This window comes from Rhea pennata, chromosome 10 (genome assembly GCF_028389875.1).
Source record: "Rhea pennata isolate bPtePen1 chromosome 10, bPtePen1.pri, whole genome shotgun sequence".
NCBI classification, from domain to species: Eukaryota; Metazoa; Chordata; class Aves; order Rheiformes; family Rheidae; genus Rhea; species Rhea pennata.
The window spans coordinates 23,123,771-23,141,217 of NC_084672.1; the positions used below are offsets into that span (position 1 = coordinate 23,123,771).

At 39.8% G+C, this 17,447-nt stretch overlaps 1 protein-coding gene across 9 annotated transcripts in view; it reads right to left on the reverse strand.

Moving 5' to 3' along the window:
- NEO1 (neogenin 1) overlaps positions 1–17,173 on the reverse strand; it is a 194,574-nt gene extending 177,401 nt beyond the window's left edge. For all 9 annotated transcript variants that reach the window (XM_062583518.1, XM_062583517.1, XM_062583520.1 and 6 more), the window contains exon 1: positions 17,020–17,173. In XM_062583518.1, the coding sequence (XP_062439502.1) occupies positions 17,020–17,134 (115 nt within the window). In that variant the 5' untranslated portion in view covers positions 17,135–17,173. The remainder of the gene's footprint in view (positions 1–17,019) is intronic.
- Positions 17,174–17,447: the final 274 nt, after the last annotated feature.

Below are 17,447 nucleotides of genomic sequence, written 5' to 3' on the forward strand. Positions count from 1 at the left end.
AAAATAGCGAGACTAGGACCTAGGGGAGAAGGTGAAGTCTATTCTGGCTTAATGGTGCAGATTTCGTCTAAAGGTACATACCAGTAGGTTTGTGTTTTTTAAAAGTGAATAAAGTAAGCTGGGACATTATACAGATATCACAGAACCAGTAAGATAGTTGCTTTAAGTTTACACTCAGCCAAAATATGTAAAAAATCTACAGGAAAAACATACCACAAAAGGTAGCAAAAACTGCTAAAGGGAACAGAGAATGCATATAAATATAAATCAGTTAAGAAGTTGTAGGTGTGACAAAGTGCCGCATAGTTGCAACATCAGCTCCTAGGTACTGAACAGGATCAGCTCCCTTTCATGTAAAGCTGTGCTAGAACCCCTATCAGCAGGCCCTGTATTTAAGAAAGCATGTAGCTGTGCAAGTAACATGGCACAAACCACAAAATGCAACTGCTATTACCTGTGCACAAATACTTTTTCAATTTGCAGGACTATAAAATAGCGCAAATAAGAAAACAGACTGACACCTTTTTACCTACTCTGCATCAGTTTCTTCAGTACAACAGCCATCCTCAGCAATCATTCCAGTTGGGCGGCACTGCTGCTTATATTTAGGCCAGCAGGAATCATTAACCTTTCAGCAAGGCCAAGCATTGTACCAGCAAGGCTTCACAGCTTCCTAATCAGAGCAGTCTCAAGTCCAGCCAGCTTGGGGCAGAAGCAGAGCAAATCTGATTTTGTCTACCCATGTCATCTAAACATGCCTTCAAAGTTGCTGCCAGAACAACTACATCAGTCACAAATGCAATCTTTTTTCCCTGGGCCTAATAAACTGTACTGGGCACTGCATGTGTATTTCATTTGGAGAAATGCCTTGGAGAGTAAGAGGGGCTTTGCTACTCTGTCCCCCAAGACGAGTTTGTACTGCTCTGCAGCAAAAACAGGTATATTCTTTAATTGCTTTTAAGTAGGTCTTTGAGCTACACATCACACATTAGCGGGGAAAAAGAATCTGTATGCACAGCACCCTCTATATCTTTGATGGATGCAAATATTAAAATGTAGTCTAAAGTTTTGGTAAGTATATTTTTGGATGGTAAACTCACCAAAGCAAGTACTAATACACTTTCATGACATCTGTGTCTGATAAAAGCTGTCAAACCAAATTCACAGGCTATATTCCTCTGAATTAACCAAGTGAACATAATTACAGTGCTTTCTTTGGAGCTTTCAAGATGTAAGGCAGCTGTGTTGTATTCTCATAAAGCTGTTTGTCTTAATGTATTATTTAGCCTGCACAAAAAAATCCCTGCAACATTTAACAAGTTTACTCCTTTGGTCAGATCCCTACTAGTCCACAAAATTGATGTCCATGTAAAAGATACTTCTCTACCTTTTTGTTAATGTCCCAAGAACCCAAAAGAGTTGAGGGAAAAAAAAATAAAAAATACAGGGGTTCTAAATCAGTTTGTGTCAAAGAAAATTTCTAAAGATTGATCGTCTCTTCAGCTTTCACAGCGAGTATTGCCTTAGTACTGACATAGTAAACATTTAACAGTGAGATTCATAACACTTCTCAAGCAAAGGATTCAAATGGCTATACCACCGACTAATTTTTGGATAAACAGCTTCAAGAATGCACAGCTACATTTTCATGTAGTTTGTCCATACCATAATATTTTAACTTTTAAACTCAGACATCAAAAAAGTAAATTTTAATGTTTGTGCGTGACATCAGTTGTGTTGAGTGAAGTATCACGTGAACATATTGACTTCTTGGAAGCTTTTTTGCATTTGTCCTTAGGGTAATGGAATTTACTTCGTTTTCATAGTGTATGCGTTGTTCTTTCCAAGAAGCAAAGCTCAGATGATTTGTTTACATCTATGTATAAATCTACGTGGTAACTTCTCCCCATAAATATATTTCCAGTGAAACACGGATAAAAGTTAATTAATCAGCTAGACAAACTGCCACAACAGATTTTAAAAAGCTTTGTTCTTCAATTTCCCATCACACTAAAAGTAACACTATTCAAGCTCTTAGTCTTTCTAGAATTTAACACATCTGTAAATCATAATCACTTTGTCAGAAATATTAGCCAAAAACTGGTATCAGAAAGGCACGGCAGGTCAAAGAGACACTTCAGGTATAAAGCAATTAGCTACATTCCTGCTCCTTAGCGCTCATGGTTAGAGAAAGAAAATTAATTTCTCAGGCAAATAAAACTGCATAAAATCAGCCTTCATCTCTCCCAACACCACAAGCCAAGCATGCTACATCATGTGTAAGTTACTACTACTCATCCTGGGAAGAAAAAGCTGCTCGGCTCTACCCACTTCTGTTTGAATGCACGGGAGTGCTGCAGCCTTTCCGCAGTGCCGGCTCCCTCCTCGCTCCCATTGATGGCTAACAGCTTTCGCCAGCCCCTGCTGAGGGCCTCAAACATTCCTCTGCTCTGTCAAGCAATGAAAATATCAGCAACAGGATTAGAGCAAGCCTCCAGAAGAAAGGCTCGCTCTAACATCCAAAACATAAGAATGAACACGGGCATCTTTCGGGGTCCACAATACTAGTACCGACACTAAATTACAATCATTAATGGATTTTCTTTTTTTGAGTTTCAGACAAATCAGGACTCCTAAAATTCTGTGACATTTTTAACAGCATTAAAAGGCCTTACATTCCTGTGAGATGCAACTGAAGTTATTAAGTGTTCATGAAACACAGCAGACTTCTTTCGCACTAGCATTTAGTAGAAAAAAGAGAACAAGAGAAAAGTAAGATTTTTCGTGTGTTTCAGATCTCAGTATAGGCACAGTCAGCTACTCTACTTCTATTGAATTTCATAGCAGAGGGACAAAGGTTAAAGTGTTTAAAGAAAAAGAGCACATTAAAAATAGAAAGTATTCTTTCTATAATGAGGAACAAGAGGAACACTTGGAAAAGGCCATAGCACTTTACAAATTGAAAGAAAACAATTCAGAAGAAGGACTATTTCACTACAGTATTCAGGTTTAGATTTACAATCACCTAGGCTATCATAGCTTTATAGAAGATCACAAAGTAAATACAACAATCTACGTAAGAAGCCAAATCATTGTTCTGTAAATTCATAAAGTTAAATCCTATTTCTGCAAAGAATACACCTATTCATGTCAAAGATGTGTAAAGGATTTTTTTAATGTAAATAAATATATAAATCAGCTGGCAAATCCACCTAGGGTGTAAAGGACCTGTGCGCACACACAGTATGCATCCACCTAAAATCCAAAGCCCAGCAAAGTACGCTACTCGTACTCACGCTCCAAGGTGGATTTACACAGGGAAAAAAAAAAAAAAGCCAGAAAGACACAAGAAGATCCGTGGAGCGCCTTCCCCGCCATCCTCTGATACATTATGCATGTCGGCGCCGTCGCCTAACAAGCACACGTGGAGCTATTTTATAGCTCAGCTCACCATCTCCCTGCTTCCCCTTACAGCCCACATCAAGGTTGCATCCAGCCCCGTTCACGCGTCCTGCGGTCCATGTGCCTTACCCTTATTGGTTTACATGTTAGCCACCTCATACAACTTCCCACGAACTCTGCAGGAAAGGGGAGCAGGAGGACACACTAAAGGGATCCAAGTATTTTTTTCAGGGTTGAATATCCATCAACAAACTAAGGACAGATTCATCTAGAGCTTTAAATGAAAATTCTAGCAAGGATTCTGAATACATGAATAATGTACTGTTCCCTAGCTTTTCTTTAAATTTAGCTTCGTGAGTGATATGAACCAAATTCTACATTCCAGAATATTCAAAAATCTTTGTTTTTCTACACTAAAATCATGAAGCAACTTCAGAAAGCATGCTTTTGCATGATACTACAGCAGTGCTCAGAAACGTCTCCAAGTTCTGAGGATGGTTGTTTGAAAACTTTAGCTTAGTTTAAAATGACTATTCAATTAACCAGAAGAGCTTAGACTTTCTGTGATACTTTTGATCACTAGATTTTTTCTTTAGTCAAATATCACAAAGTAGAAGATGATGGCAAAAGTCACAAACAAATGTTTAAATAGATTTCCACTATAAACTACTTTTACTGTTAGTTTTCTGTAAAATAAAGAGGTTTGAGAATGCAAAAGCATATATATATTATATATACATACACACACATATATACACATATACACATATACCCATATACACACACAGAAGAAACTTCACTGGGTCCAATTCTGTGCGGACAGAACCGCAAAAAATAGATACAGAGACAGCAAAGCCACAGAAATTAAATACGTAGGGCAGTAAGGTCATTCTAATTTTACCACAAAGTTATGAAGTCCAGCATAACAGTAACTCCAGAATCAAAAGCTGAGGAACTGCACTATAGGGTATACACAAAGGGGAGAGAGTAGAAAGGGCTAGGGCTAATTCAAAAAAAAAAAAAAAAAAAAAAAAAAACCACTCCCCTAGAACTGTTAATTCAAACAAGAACTCTTAAGCGTGGTCTAGCACAATACTGTAAGGGCTTATACAAGCAACACTAAAATTCAGTAAGTCAAATGATTTGTAAAAATAAAAGTTTTCTAGTTGCTCTTCTGCTGTATCAAAACAATGCTCAGGGAAGGAACATGCAGAGCCCTTATGTGCTTTTGAAAGCTCGTGATGACAGCTTTGTTTTCTACCAAATGTTTATAACACCTTTGGTTTTGGTTCATATGCTCATTGGTATAACTACAATGCAGATCACTTACAACTAAAAAAATTAAATCACAGAATCCATTTAAAATTTTAAATCAGATTATTTTTGCACAAAGTCTATTCAAGGGATCTTGCACAGGCTCACTATACATAGGGTCAAAACAAAAGGCCCTGCAGAGTAAATTACACCTACCTTCTCTCATTTTTCTCCCATTTGCAATTCAAATGTTTAAAAACAAGCATGCCTGTTATGGTTTTTTTATCCTAAAAAAATGGGAAATAGCACCTCAAAAGATTACAGAGCAATACCACTGAAAGCTGCATTCCATGCATTGTAGACCTGGAAGAGTATATAAATAATTAAGGAACAAGCATGGATGTTTCTGATCCAAACAGCCATAAAAGACTGCACAAACTCAACATTTATCATCATAAAAGGCAGAAGAATGAATCAAATGTGGATCTGCTACTACAACACTATCCAGATATCACTTGATCCACATGAAGTGGAACAGTATCTTCTATCAATCTCTTACAGCATTGCCTGCAAAGATCTCTTCCAAATGACAAAGCAAAAGGGGTTCTCTTTACCACAGTTCCAAAATGCTACTACAAAGACTGTAAAAGCTTCCATAATTAAAAGTCTCCATTACCTTTCAGATATTGTGAGCAAGAACCTCACCTCTACTCTTCAGTTTTCCACAAACAAATTACGGGGGTACCAGACGACTCCAGACAGTAACCATTAGATTATGATAAAGGAATTACAACATACGTATGCAGTCTCACCCTAGCTGAAACAGGGTATTGGTTTTTTCAGACATCCCAATACAAAGGAAAATCCACCCAAATTCCTCGAGCATATTTCTGTATCTCAAAATCATTCCTCAGTTTGCCCCATGGCAAGTTACAGCAGGGTGTGCGTGGGGGCTATTCCTTTTTCTTAGTAAAACTCACCTACAAGTAAGATCACACAAGATACCCACGTTACTAAGCATGTTGTTTCTTGCAGTCCATAGAATGGGTTATGATTTGGCATTCAGTTTAACAAATCAATCCAGTTGTTCTGTACCCCACAAGAGAATCAGGCCAATTTTTCCTTCGGTAGAAATCCAACCCGTGACTTGCCATCAATAGCAGCTGTGAGCCACAGCCTACCAAAGATAATTCTTCCAACGAACACTCTCGCACCCTCTCCTCCACTCTGTGCTCGGCCTCACAACCACTAACAGCTCTTGGCATGTAAATGAACTCAACTGAGTAATAAAGTTATCTCTTATAGCACAGGAACGACACTAGATTTGAGTAATCAATATGCCTGATACATTAATCTGTAATCATAACAGCCAATCAGCTGATAACCCTTCAAAGCCTTCTGCAGAAACAAGGAAGGCCTCTGTATATGGTAAACTAGAAAAAAAGACTAAGGTCACAATGATCTAAGGCAAAAATCTATTTCTTGCAGGTTCTTTTAGTTTTAATAAATAACCAAAGGATATGCTTGAAAGTGCCATACCAAAGTAGTTAAAACCCATACCTAAAGAACATTTGAGATTCACTGACTGCGAAGGCAGCCAAGTCTCTAAAGCTTGGGCTTTGACTTCGCTGCCAAGCAATGACCAGTGCCTCCACAGTAAGTTCCAGGCACAGAACAAAAATTAGGACACATCAAAATGGATATATAGGTCACATCTAGTATAGGCAGACACTTTCAGCTACTGTGAACTAGCTGTCTTTTCTCCTTTAGACTATTGATTTCCACAGCAAAATGAAAAGCTAGGCAACAACAGTAAATAAAAGAAACAACTGGAAAACACTGCTTTGGAAAAGGAACACTTCAGATTCCAGGCCGATAATGGTGTCACCATTAGCACAAGCGATTTCAATCAAACTGAATCAGAAAAAGCCTTTAACTAGCACTACGCTAGGAGTCTGAACGCATCAGATCCCGCTTTCAATGCATTTGATGCCTTCCTTTCATGTTCAGAGATCAACTTTTTTCTCCCAAAGCCTCAAATCTGAAGCATGAAAATCTCTATTCATATTCAGATGCCAAGGTGAAACCTTCCAGATTTTGCCTCCTCAGTTTTATGTACTTCAACATCAGACCTACACCATTTATGTCAACTATAATGGATATTATTTCTTGTTTCTGTTCAAAGACAAGAAATCGTAAGGGGATGAACAGTGATTTAACACAGTTACTGCACAACTAAAAGAGCTCAGTAGTTCCCATATGACACTATTTCTTTAGTTTAGACAATTTGTACATTTTCTTTCATCTGCCTCTCAGAAAAGGCTACATGAAAACCACAACCTAGAAACAGCTATTACCAAATCACTTCACACATCTGACTAGGCCATGTCTGACCTCTTTTCTTAGCATTTAGACACTATGCAAAAATTACCCTAAGTTCAAATAAGGAGATAAGTAAAAAGAATCCAGAATACTGACAAAATAAAAGTGACAAAACTGAAAATTAAAGCTCCAAAGACCTGAACTAGGAATAAACAAATAACCACATTTAAAGATTAACATAAATAAGCTATTTTACACTTCAAACAGAAGACAAGCTATTTCAGATTCTAGAAAAGGAGGCAACCTGGGAAATTTAAGGAGCAGCGCTGCCCCACTCCAAATTTGCAGTATATCCTCTAGAAGTTTTTTTTTTTTAATACTAATGCTAATAGAAGTACTGTGTCTCTTTTTTTAAAACTTACTTGCACTTGAAATGAACATATAAAATTATATACCTAAAATTTCAGGAACAATCTGTGGAACCGTGCCCTGTATCAGCATCTAAATGGATATGGTTGCATTGCAAAGTTACCCTGATCAGTAGATGCAGGTATATCAACATAAGAATGATTTCTGTGTCTGCTTCATTATTATCTCTATAAAAATAGGAGCAACTAAGTCATTTCAAAAGCAGCATGTATCTTATCAGTATACATGACTGGATTAATGAAAAACCTCACCTAAACTGCACTGGAAGACCTCCAAAAGATATCAAGATAGGCCACAGGGCAGAAAGGGAACAGCAAGCTGTTCTCCCCCCCCACCTGCCCCAGCTTTACTGGCTGGCTACACCTCAGCTTCATACCAGCCTCCCAGCATCTGCGTGCCCCGACACTTAATTCCCGCATTCAAGCCTTTTTTTTTTTTTTTTCCTGAGAAGTACTGAGCAATTTCATCATTAACCATTAAACTGGCAGGGAGTCTCCAGACATCAGGAGCTTGTTGAGGCACCAAGGATGCTTTCCATGCATCACAGGTAGCATACTCCATCACATCGTTCGTCATGCATCACGGATGCGGCACATCACGTATAAACATTTCTTGCTCTCCTGACCTGATCTCAATTCAGCCTTCTGCCAAGGGATTTTTGATTTCATCACAGGGATCGTTCAAAAAACCTGGTCTTTCACATCCATGATGCAGCTCTTAGTACACAAACCACAGGTAAACTGAAAGATTCACAATGGCACCTGAAAGCTTTAGCTATGCAAGTTAGAGATCATTAACTGAAGTTTCAGCTAGATTTTAGGCAAATAACTGGCTAATATATTCAAAGAATTACAGGCCACGACCTTTTTTTGATAAACTTAACCCCTTGTTGGTTTTACATTTCTTTTCCTGAAGCCTAAGTAAATCTCAGCTTTTAAGATGAAAATAATAGCTTTATTCCCACTTAGGAATCAAACGAATGCAAATTCTATTTGGATTTTTTAAAAAGTTAAATTGATAATTACCAATTCAAAGCTGAACTTTGCAACTGATTTTATTAGCAGATTTGACTATTAAAAACGACAAAGTACAGTTTGCGAAAACACTTTAGTCTATAGGGCCTGAAATTGATGTGATCTACTTCATAGTATTTAAAACTTCTTCTGTGACTATATCAGTCCAAAATATTTTAGTCACAGTGCTTTTCTTGTTCAAATACTAAGCCAGTCCCTACTACCAGAAAAGCCAGTCTTGCTCTCCCACAGCACCAAGGTCCCACCTGCTCCTGTCCCCCTCTTTCCTTGGATAATACAAGTATTCGTGCAGCCACAGGGCGCAGAGCGGGGAACTGATCCAGTTCGCTACACGCTCCACAAATGCTTGTGAAAACAAACAGGAGGGCATAGCATGAGGCCTTCCTCCTTTTAATGGCAGTGCCAGCTTGAAAAGCTGAATCTAAACGCATGAAAATAGGATTAGCATTTGGCAACAACTTCATATATCTGGCGTACTTCTTATCTGCCCAGACACATTTCTAATAGAAGATTCCCAAATTGATAACAAAATGCCTGATTTTTCTGCAACGTGAACACTGACAGTCCAGTGTTAAAGTGCCAATTCCAGCTGCACAGAAGTTTACTGTAAACCATTCAGGTGCCCTACCCACATCAAAATAGATTTTTTGATGCAATTTTACTTCATTTTCAGTTCTTTGATACTTCCTTCCTTTCCTGTTCTCAAACAGAGGCATCTGGCTTCGGAGGCTACTTTTGGAAATTCTACTTTTCTTGTTAATAGCCAGGCTTTGCCACGTGCAAGACTGCAACAAACAAAATTACTCCTTTTTTTTAATCAGTGCAACAGTAATGCCTTGAAATTTAGAAAGCAAGTTATACTCCATTTTTTTGATCCAAATACAAGAGGACTTGGAAGGTCCTGACAGTCCTAATAACCTAAATGGCAACCTGTTCCAATTCTCACTACAGTGAAACTCCAGGGTTTTAATGCATGAACTGCAGAGCAGTATTAAGGAGATGTTTAGGTTCATTAGGTACAAGAGAACACTGAAAAAGATAAGAGCTTATCCAGAATGAACTGACTCCCCCTTAACCCAAGTTGCTGGACCATTAAACTAAAAAAATGCGAGCTTAAGAAAAAGCTGGAAGTTGCCACTAAGTACTTAAGTGAGAGACACGTTAGTGATGCAGAAATACAAAGGCATCTCTGTGTCAAAAGTACAAAAGGGGAGAAATCACATGAAGTAATCAGAAATACAACTTTTAAAACCAAGACAATGTAGTAGAAACTACTGTCTTATATAAATAAAAATACTGTGTGTTCAAAAATTGAAATAAATGTGAAAACAAGAACTTAGATCTTCTGTGGCTTAGAATATTTTAGTAGTAAATAAATAAATAAATAAATAAATAAGGTGGAATTTCCCAGGAAAATATTCATTACTAATTCTTGGCTATAACGTACATACAGAGCACTAAATAGGTTGAAGTTGTAGAAGAACACAAGACTGCAAAGTTATACGAAGCCTAAGTTAAACAATCTACTAGCAAGAAATACCAGTTAAACCTACACTGGTAAAAACCTCAAACTACAGAATACTATAAACATATTAGCACCATCGTATTATTCACCTCTGGGTCAACATCACATGTCAAAAAATTTACAAGGACATCAAATAAGATTCATTTAAATATAACAAGAGGACAGTCATGTCAGCTGCTGACATATACTTTGACCAAATGCCATAGAATGTGACAGCTTCAAGACATCAAGTAAAAAAAATATATATATATAAAAATTATATATATATATATATATATATAAATATAAAATTCAGTATATATGCAAGTGCAGAAAGCTAAGAACAAAACTGCAAAGGCATCCATACTTCTAAACAAAAAGACAAAAATAGGTGAATAGGTGGCAAAGTTAAACAGGGCTATTCTAAGCAAGTAGGAATTCATAAAAAGAATATAAAATACAGAGTCAGGAAGAAATCCAGGAGAGAGAAAAACAAAATTTGGGGAAGAAGGGGGCAAAAAGTACAAGAGTGTAAAAATTCCTGATCACATTAAACAAGGCAGCAAAAGAAATCCAGGCTGCCTGAGTCCGTGGTGAGTGATTTTGGTAGTCTAGCTCTCTCGGAAAAAGGAAAAAAAGATAGGCCATTTGAACCAAAAGGCTGAAACATCTGATGGACATGCAAGAAAATGGCTCAGCTGTTTTCAAAAAATAGAGTACACTTACTGAGTTGCTACAGTAGATAAATGAAAAAAACAAAAAATAGTCAATATACAATCTTGAAGGTTTGGGCTTTTTTTTTTTTTTTTTTTGAGCTGTAGCAAAAAAAAGTGAGATTTACTGCTGTATGGGATAATTTGAGTAAACTAAAAATCTTAGCTACAAGAGGATGGTTGTACTTCAAATTCTTTGAACAGGTAAATGAAGGAGTGGATAATCCAATCACAACAGGTTTTTTTCACTTTTTAAAAGACCTCTGGACAGAATTTTATGACTAGAGGATACTAAAAAATAATAATAATAAACTGCTATGTTTTGATGAAAAACAAAATAAATGAATAATCAATATTCAAAGTGGTCCAAAGAGTCAACATGTAATGCTCTAAGATCATACATATGAGCTATCATTTACACAACACATTAAGAAAAAGCAGATCAATTGAGCAAAATCTGCAGGTAAAAAAAAAATTCAGCTCACCGGTAACATCTGAAGTTCTTCACTGGTATCCAGTATCAAGTTAGCTGCACAAACTACTTCAGGACAAATAAAATCCACTGCTAACGTAGGCAAAACAACACATCTTAAAAACCTCTCTAACAGGCAATTTACTATTTCTAAACCAACTCAGCAACTCACGAGCTCTCTAGCTGTGCATTCTAGCTTGCACTGTTACACAAGGAATAGGAAGAATAAAAACTTGTGGTACCATTGTTAGCACAGCATTAAATAATTTTCATTAACAATTAAAATCTCTCTTCATATTCTACCCAATTCAAACACTTCACGGTCCTCATTTACTCCATGGAATTAAGCAGACTCCCAAGACGACTTAGTGTGAATTAGTGATGTCTGCAAGCAAGAAAGCAGCACGCAGTATGGTAGTTTTTACACATGCTGTTCTCCAACAGACATTTAGGCAAGCGGTCTCCCATAGGATACTTCGGATACAAAGATATCGGAACCAAGAAGTAGTGACTTTTAAATCGCTTTTCAAGTAGCATATAATCACTTTTCTTTCAATACCTATTTTAAGGTTACTTCTACCTTATCTTCCCCCGTCCGCGTGAACACAACAAAACAACAGTTCACACAGACTGGGCCATTGACCTAACAGATACACCAAATTAAATCTTCATGAACAGGAAAAGCTAACTAAAAAGAACTTACTACTGCAAACCACAGAAACAGGACAGTGACCACAAACACCTTCCTTCTCAAGCATCCTGAAGTAAAAATTCAATGAAACATTGCTTATTCCCTCATTCCCTTTGGTAAGATCATCTTCAGCAAATAAAAATGCTAACTGATGCAAAAAATGTTTATCATAAATAGCTAAGTCTATTTGGTAAAATTAAGATATTCTCTTTAATGTGTATATTAAATGAGGAAAAAAAAATACTTAAAGCACCTATTATATCGCATAAAGCTGAGGTTTGAGTCTGTCTACAGAACTCCACAACTACAAACTACAAGTTGTGCTTATTTATTTAAATGGAATTAATCAGGATTACCACCTTCTTAGCAACTTAACTGGAGAACAAATCAATAGCATTCCATCAGTAAAATATTGCTGTTGTTTTCACAGCACTGAGACATTTTCACTACTAAGAAGTACCTCTCTACACACACATACACTTTAAAAAAAAAAAATCAATATTCTCAGTGCATTCTTTACTTATTCAAGGTGCACAGCTCTATTCCAGTGTGATAACTTCAAGCGAGACATCCCCGAACGTCCGGAGCGGCGTACCTGCACACTTGGAAGCCACCACAACAGGCTAAGCAAGCACAGATCACTACCTCAACTACCATTCCCAAACACCGAACTCTGATTTTCATTTTTTTACTGCTTGAACACCTAGGTCTTAAGATTCACAAAGAAGAAAATAAAATACATTTATACACAGTATTTAAATTAAACATCAAACATGATCTTGGCCTTGAATAATACTGCAACCATTTTTCTTTTTTAGAAATGGTCAGTGATTTAAATAGAAGCAGCAGCAAGCCTACTTCCACTTGTTGACTTCTCAAAACTAGAAGAGATTCCTTAAGGAAAAGTAATTTAAAAAAATAAACCAGTTATCAGAAAAAAATTCAGCTGGACCCCTCATAAACAATTTAAAGTAAAACTGAAAAAAGGGAAAAAAAACTACTGAATATTTAGAAAGACAAGCTAAAAACACATTGGAATACTACAGAGAAAACTATTTCCATGCCAAGCTAGTGAGGAGGGTACAAAGAATTTGCCTTCTACTCTTACACAGTACCCAAGCTAATCTTGCACATGTTTTTATAATTTGAAAGTGAGTGTTAAAGAAACATGTCATACTGCTCTTCATGCAATTTTCCTTAACTCCTACTCCACTTCAACAGTCACCCCTCATCACCCTCTTCCTAGCAAGAGCAAACATGAATTAGGCAATTTTAAAATCTAAGCCAGAACCTCTCACAAAAAGGTGATTAGCTTATAATTTCCTTTTAAATGTCCAAGTAGTTTTCAGATTTCTCTGAGGATCTTCTATTCAAGGTTTAACATCCTGCAAATCAGGGCACTTTATCATCAAGAATAACCAAATGCTTGTATATAAATGAAGAAAAACTTACAGCATGTAATTTCCTTAAACTGTGCTGATAAATTACCAGGAGACAGTTAAGCCAGGTGATTTATTTTTAAAAAGGTGCCTCACTTTGTTTGATGTTTCACTGTGATAAATAGTAAGTACAAGCATGTATATACATCTTACAATTTTTAAATGGAAGTGCTAGTTTATTAGCACAGCTTTACAAACAAGCCAAATCATTTTATTAGAAGATGACTAATAAAGCAAACAAACTCACACTGCAGAAGCTACACACAGCCCAGGCACTTGCAGCCACGGACAAGCAGCAATACATCAGCGCAATCCCACCGAAAGGCAGCTTGATTCAGAGCTTATTAGAACAACAGTTCACACTACGAACTACGAGCCACACTACAGCCTGTTTACACACACAGGCAATCAGCGGAGGTGGCGTCAGCATATCTCGGGAGCTATAAGCAACCAAACTGCTTATATCACATTGTACAAAACACTCAGAATACCACAGATCTGACACATACCATATTTATATGGAATGGGAATATCCACTGGAATCTTGTGCTTAAGTGACTTGGGATGTAATTGAAGCCTGAATATTCAAACTGTATTTTTAAATAGCGATATATTTAGAAATAATTAAGCAGTGCATACAAAACCAAAACAAGCAAAAACCTTATGTTTCTCAGTAACCTGAAAGGTCTATTACCTCCCACCTCCTTTTGTTTTTATTACACTACACAAACATCTTAGAAGCAGCACGCTATACACAGCTGTACCAATTTTAAAGACCTGTAATCAACATGCTATTAAAAACACTTGTTAAGTTCTGGGAGTCTTCTGCATCTTTGATCCTCCCCATTTCTAACTGTATTTTACTATGGAGCTCCTAAATTGCCAGCCTGTTCTTTCACAGAAAAATACCTATTGATTCTAAGGACTTTTGAAGAAAGTCAGGGAGGGACAGAACAAACTTCCTGCTTCTGAATAACCTAATTTGCAATCTTAATGCTCTATACAGTCTTTCACAGCTTTTCTATTAAAAAAAATTTATACCAACTTCCATTTTATTCTTAACAATGTAATTCCATATAGATCAAAGTTTTTACATTAATCCAAGTCAGTTTTTCATGGCTACAAGAGGCAGGATTTAGCTTCAGTTGATGCTTGTTCCTTACTTTTTTTTTTTTTTTTATCCCCTTACCTCACTGAAATATTGTCCCAATTCTAAAGTAAGCATCTCATTTTATCTTATATACAAAGCAACCAAGTAGACATGCAGGGAGGAGATTAATGTTTACGGAGACACAAATAACTGTTCAAAGTTATATAGGTTTTTCCTAAAATAATTCAACTGCACTCGATTCTTCTTCAGAGCAGTGACTGGCTATTTATAGATAGGATCAAATGTCACTCATCAAACATTTAGGGCTACATAAAAGAACACGGGCATCTAGATCTGTAACTTCCGCTCCTCTATACCATTTTTATCAACTCCAAAAGGAGAGCACTCTTTACATTAAAATTTTACTCCTTCTAGATACAGCAAGAAGCACTTCAGTCCTGGCCTGCTGAGCCACCAGTCTCACATCTAACCTCCACCTGGATGTCTAAACCAGGATTTCCTGCACTTCTCTGACCTGACAAGAATCTTCAGGGCACATCCGAGAGATCAGGCTCCAGATAAACACAGCGTAGAAGAGGGTACCATCACCCTTGCCTCTAAAAACACAAAGGGCAGCACCTTCACCGGTGACATGGAGCGTCTGCACTGTGTTCCCTCCACTACCAGCAGGGACTCAAGTCTGCCTCTCCCACCTGCCAAATATGAAAATGTTTAGAAGCGGAACATCTTTTATTTAAATAAATATATAAAGACAACACAAGGAAGAAGAACAATTGTAAAGTAAGGGGGATTAAGAGAAACTTCATCCACTTTGCATGAAATATTAAATATTCCGTGAGACAAAGAATCACAAGAGCCTCTCCCTCTCTGGCTACTCACTTTGATTCTCCCTGTGACTGAACACTCTGAGTTAGGGGAACATGGGGTTCTGGTCCTAATCATGGATGAAATGGAATGGGACATCAACATGACATAAAAGCTCCTTCTACAAATGAGAAAGAGGAGAGCAGGTGTGCACCAGAACTTCCAGAATTTCTGCACTGCTACTTCTAACTTTCCATTCTGAAAAAAAAGTCAGCTTCAATGAATGTTTTACTTTCTGTATTTCAGCACTAAAACCCATCACCACCACCTTGCTGACTTAATTTAGACATCTGACTTCAACGGACAAAAGTTCACCTATCAATTCAGTTTTCTGAAACCGTAAAGGATATCTTTTTTTAAAGCAGCTAAGACCGACCAACACCACTAACTACAGTGAACTGACAGCAGAACAATGAATACTGCAAAAGAATGGCCACATGTAAGATTTTACACATCAAAAAAGTAACTACTATGCATACCCTGCAGATCTTTGAATCTAAGTATCACATATTCCAAAAAAAGGGGGGGGGAAATCTTGCTTCATATCTGGAATCTGCAAAACTTGTATTGCATAAAAGCACAACTATATTCTCTGTCAACAGGAGTCAGCATAAATGATTGTATCAGTAAAGTGTAAGCCAGTAACTAGCACGGACATTTCAGTCTAATGTGAAACAGAACAATTATATCGTGTAATATCAGAGCTTAATCACACTCACTTACAAGTTATTAAACACCACTCATTTGGATCAGCAGTTCCCCCCCCCCCAATTCCATTAAAATACCCAACATTTCCATTAAAATATCAGGATACAAGCTACAGAGGAATATTTTAAAAATGATTCCCAGTATTCATGACAAGATTCAGGTATTACAGCAGTCTACTGCTGACAAGAAGGGAGAAAAGTTACTTTTTCTAACCCAACATTCTGCAAAACCAGCAAACGGCACTACTGCAGAACTGTCGAACAGCCTGCAGTAGTAACAGATTTGTCTTGTGCAAATGCCGTTTTAGAAAGCTGCCTCATGCACGCAGCATACCTCATCTGGAGGAGGTTATGGCTTTTGCAGCCTATAAAGAACCAGGATTCGAAAACGGATCATTAAAGGTAACCATGGTAAAAGGTGCGAGAACGACCTCGACCAAAACGCTGCCAGATCGTTCGTTCCTAGGGTACCAGAGCAGTTTTCAGGCAAGTTGCTCTCTCTCTCTCTCCACAGGTTGTCATCTCCTCTCTGGCCGAGTCCCTACTGGTTTCTGCAACACTTGCCTGCTTTTCCAGCTCGAGGCGAGCCCCTTTGTGCCCGCACCGATTCCAGCGGCGTCCCCCCGCCCCGAGCGCGGGGAGAGCGCCCGGCGCGGGTGATGCAGCGAGGCGTCCGTCCGCGAAGGCTGCGGGAAGGGGCCTCAGGTGTCTCCCGCCGTCCTTCCCACTCCGCGAGCGGGCACGACCGCTCAGAGGGGCGCGCAGTGGCCTCTGCTGGCGCAGGCAACGCGCCCGCGACTGTCCCACTCGCCCAAGTGGAGCGGCCCTGCGCGGCACGGCGGCGGCCGACTGGGAGCGGCGCCCCGGGCCGCGCAGCGGGGGCCGCCGCCGCCGCGCGCCTCCCTCGCGGCGGCACCTGCGGGCGCTGCCGCGGGGGCTCCGCCGCGCGCGCGCTCAACCGCCGCCCGCGCGCCCCAACCGCCGCCCGCAACGGCTCCGGCGCGCGCTCGCGGAGCCGCGGCCCGCCGCCCCCCGGGCGCCCGCCGCCGCTGACAGGGCGCTCGCCCGGCTCCTTACCTGCGGGGAGGCTCTGCGAGCTGCTCCGAGCGGCGGCGCCGGCCGGGCCCGGCTGCCCCAGGAGAAGGGCGATCCAGAGGGAGCCGAGGAGCCGCCGGACTCTCCCCGCCGCCATCGCTCCGCTCCCCGCGCCCGGCAGCCAGGCACCCAGCGCCAGCCCCTCCCCCGGGGGCCGCTCCTGCCTGCCGGCCGCCCCGGCCGCGCTGCCCGCTCCTCGGCCGCCGGGCTGCGCCCCTGCGGCACCCTGTGAAGGCGGCGGCGGCTGGGGGGGGGCGGCCCGCGGCGGGCGCCGGGAGCCCGGCGGGGGGCGGGCGGGCGGGCGGGCGGACGCGCAGCCTCCCCGGAGAGCGGCCGGCGAGGAGGCAGGGAGCGGCGGCGGCGCTCACTCCATTGCGGGCCAGTCCCAGCGCCGCGCTCCGCGGCTCCCT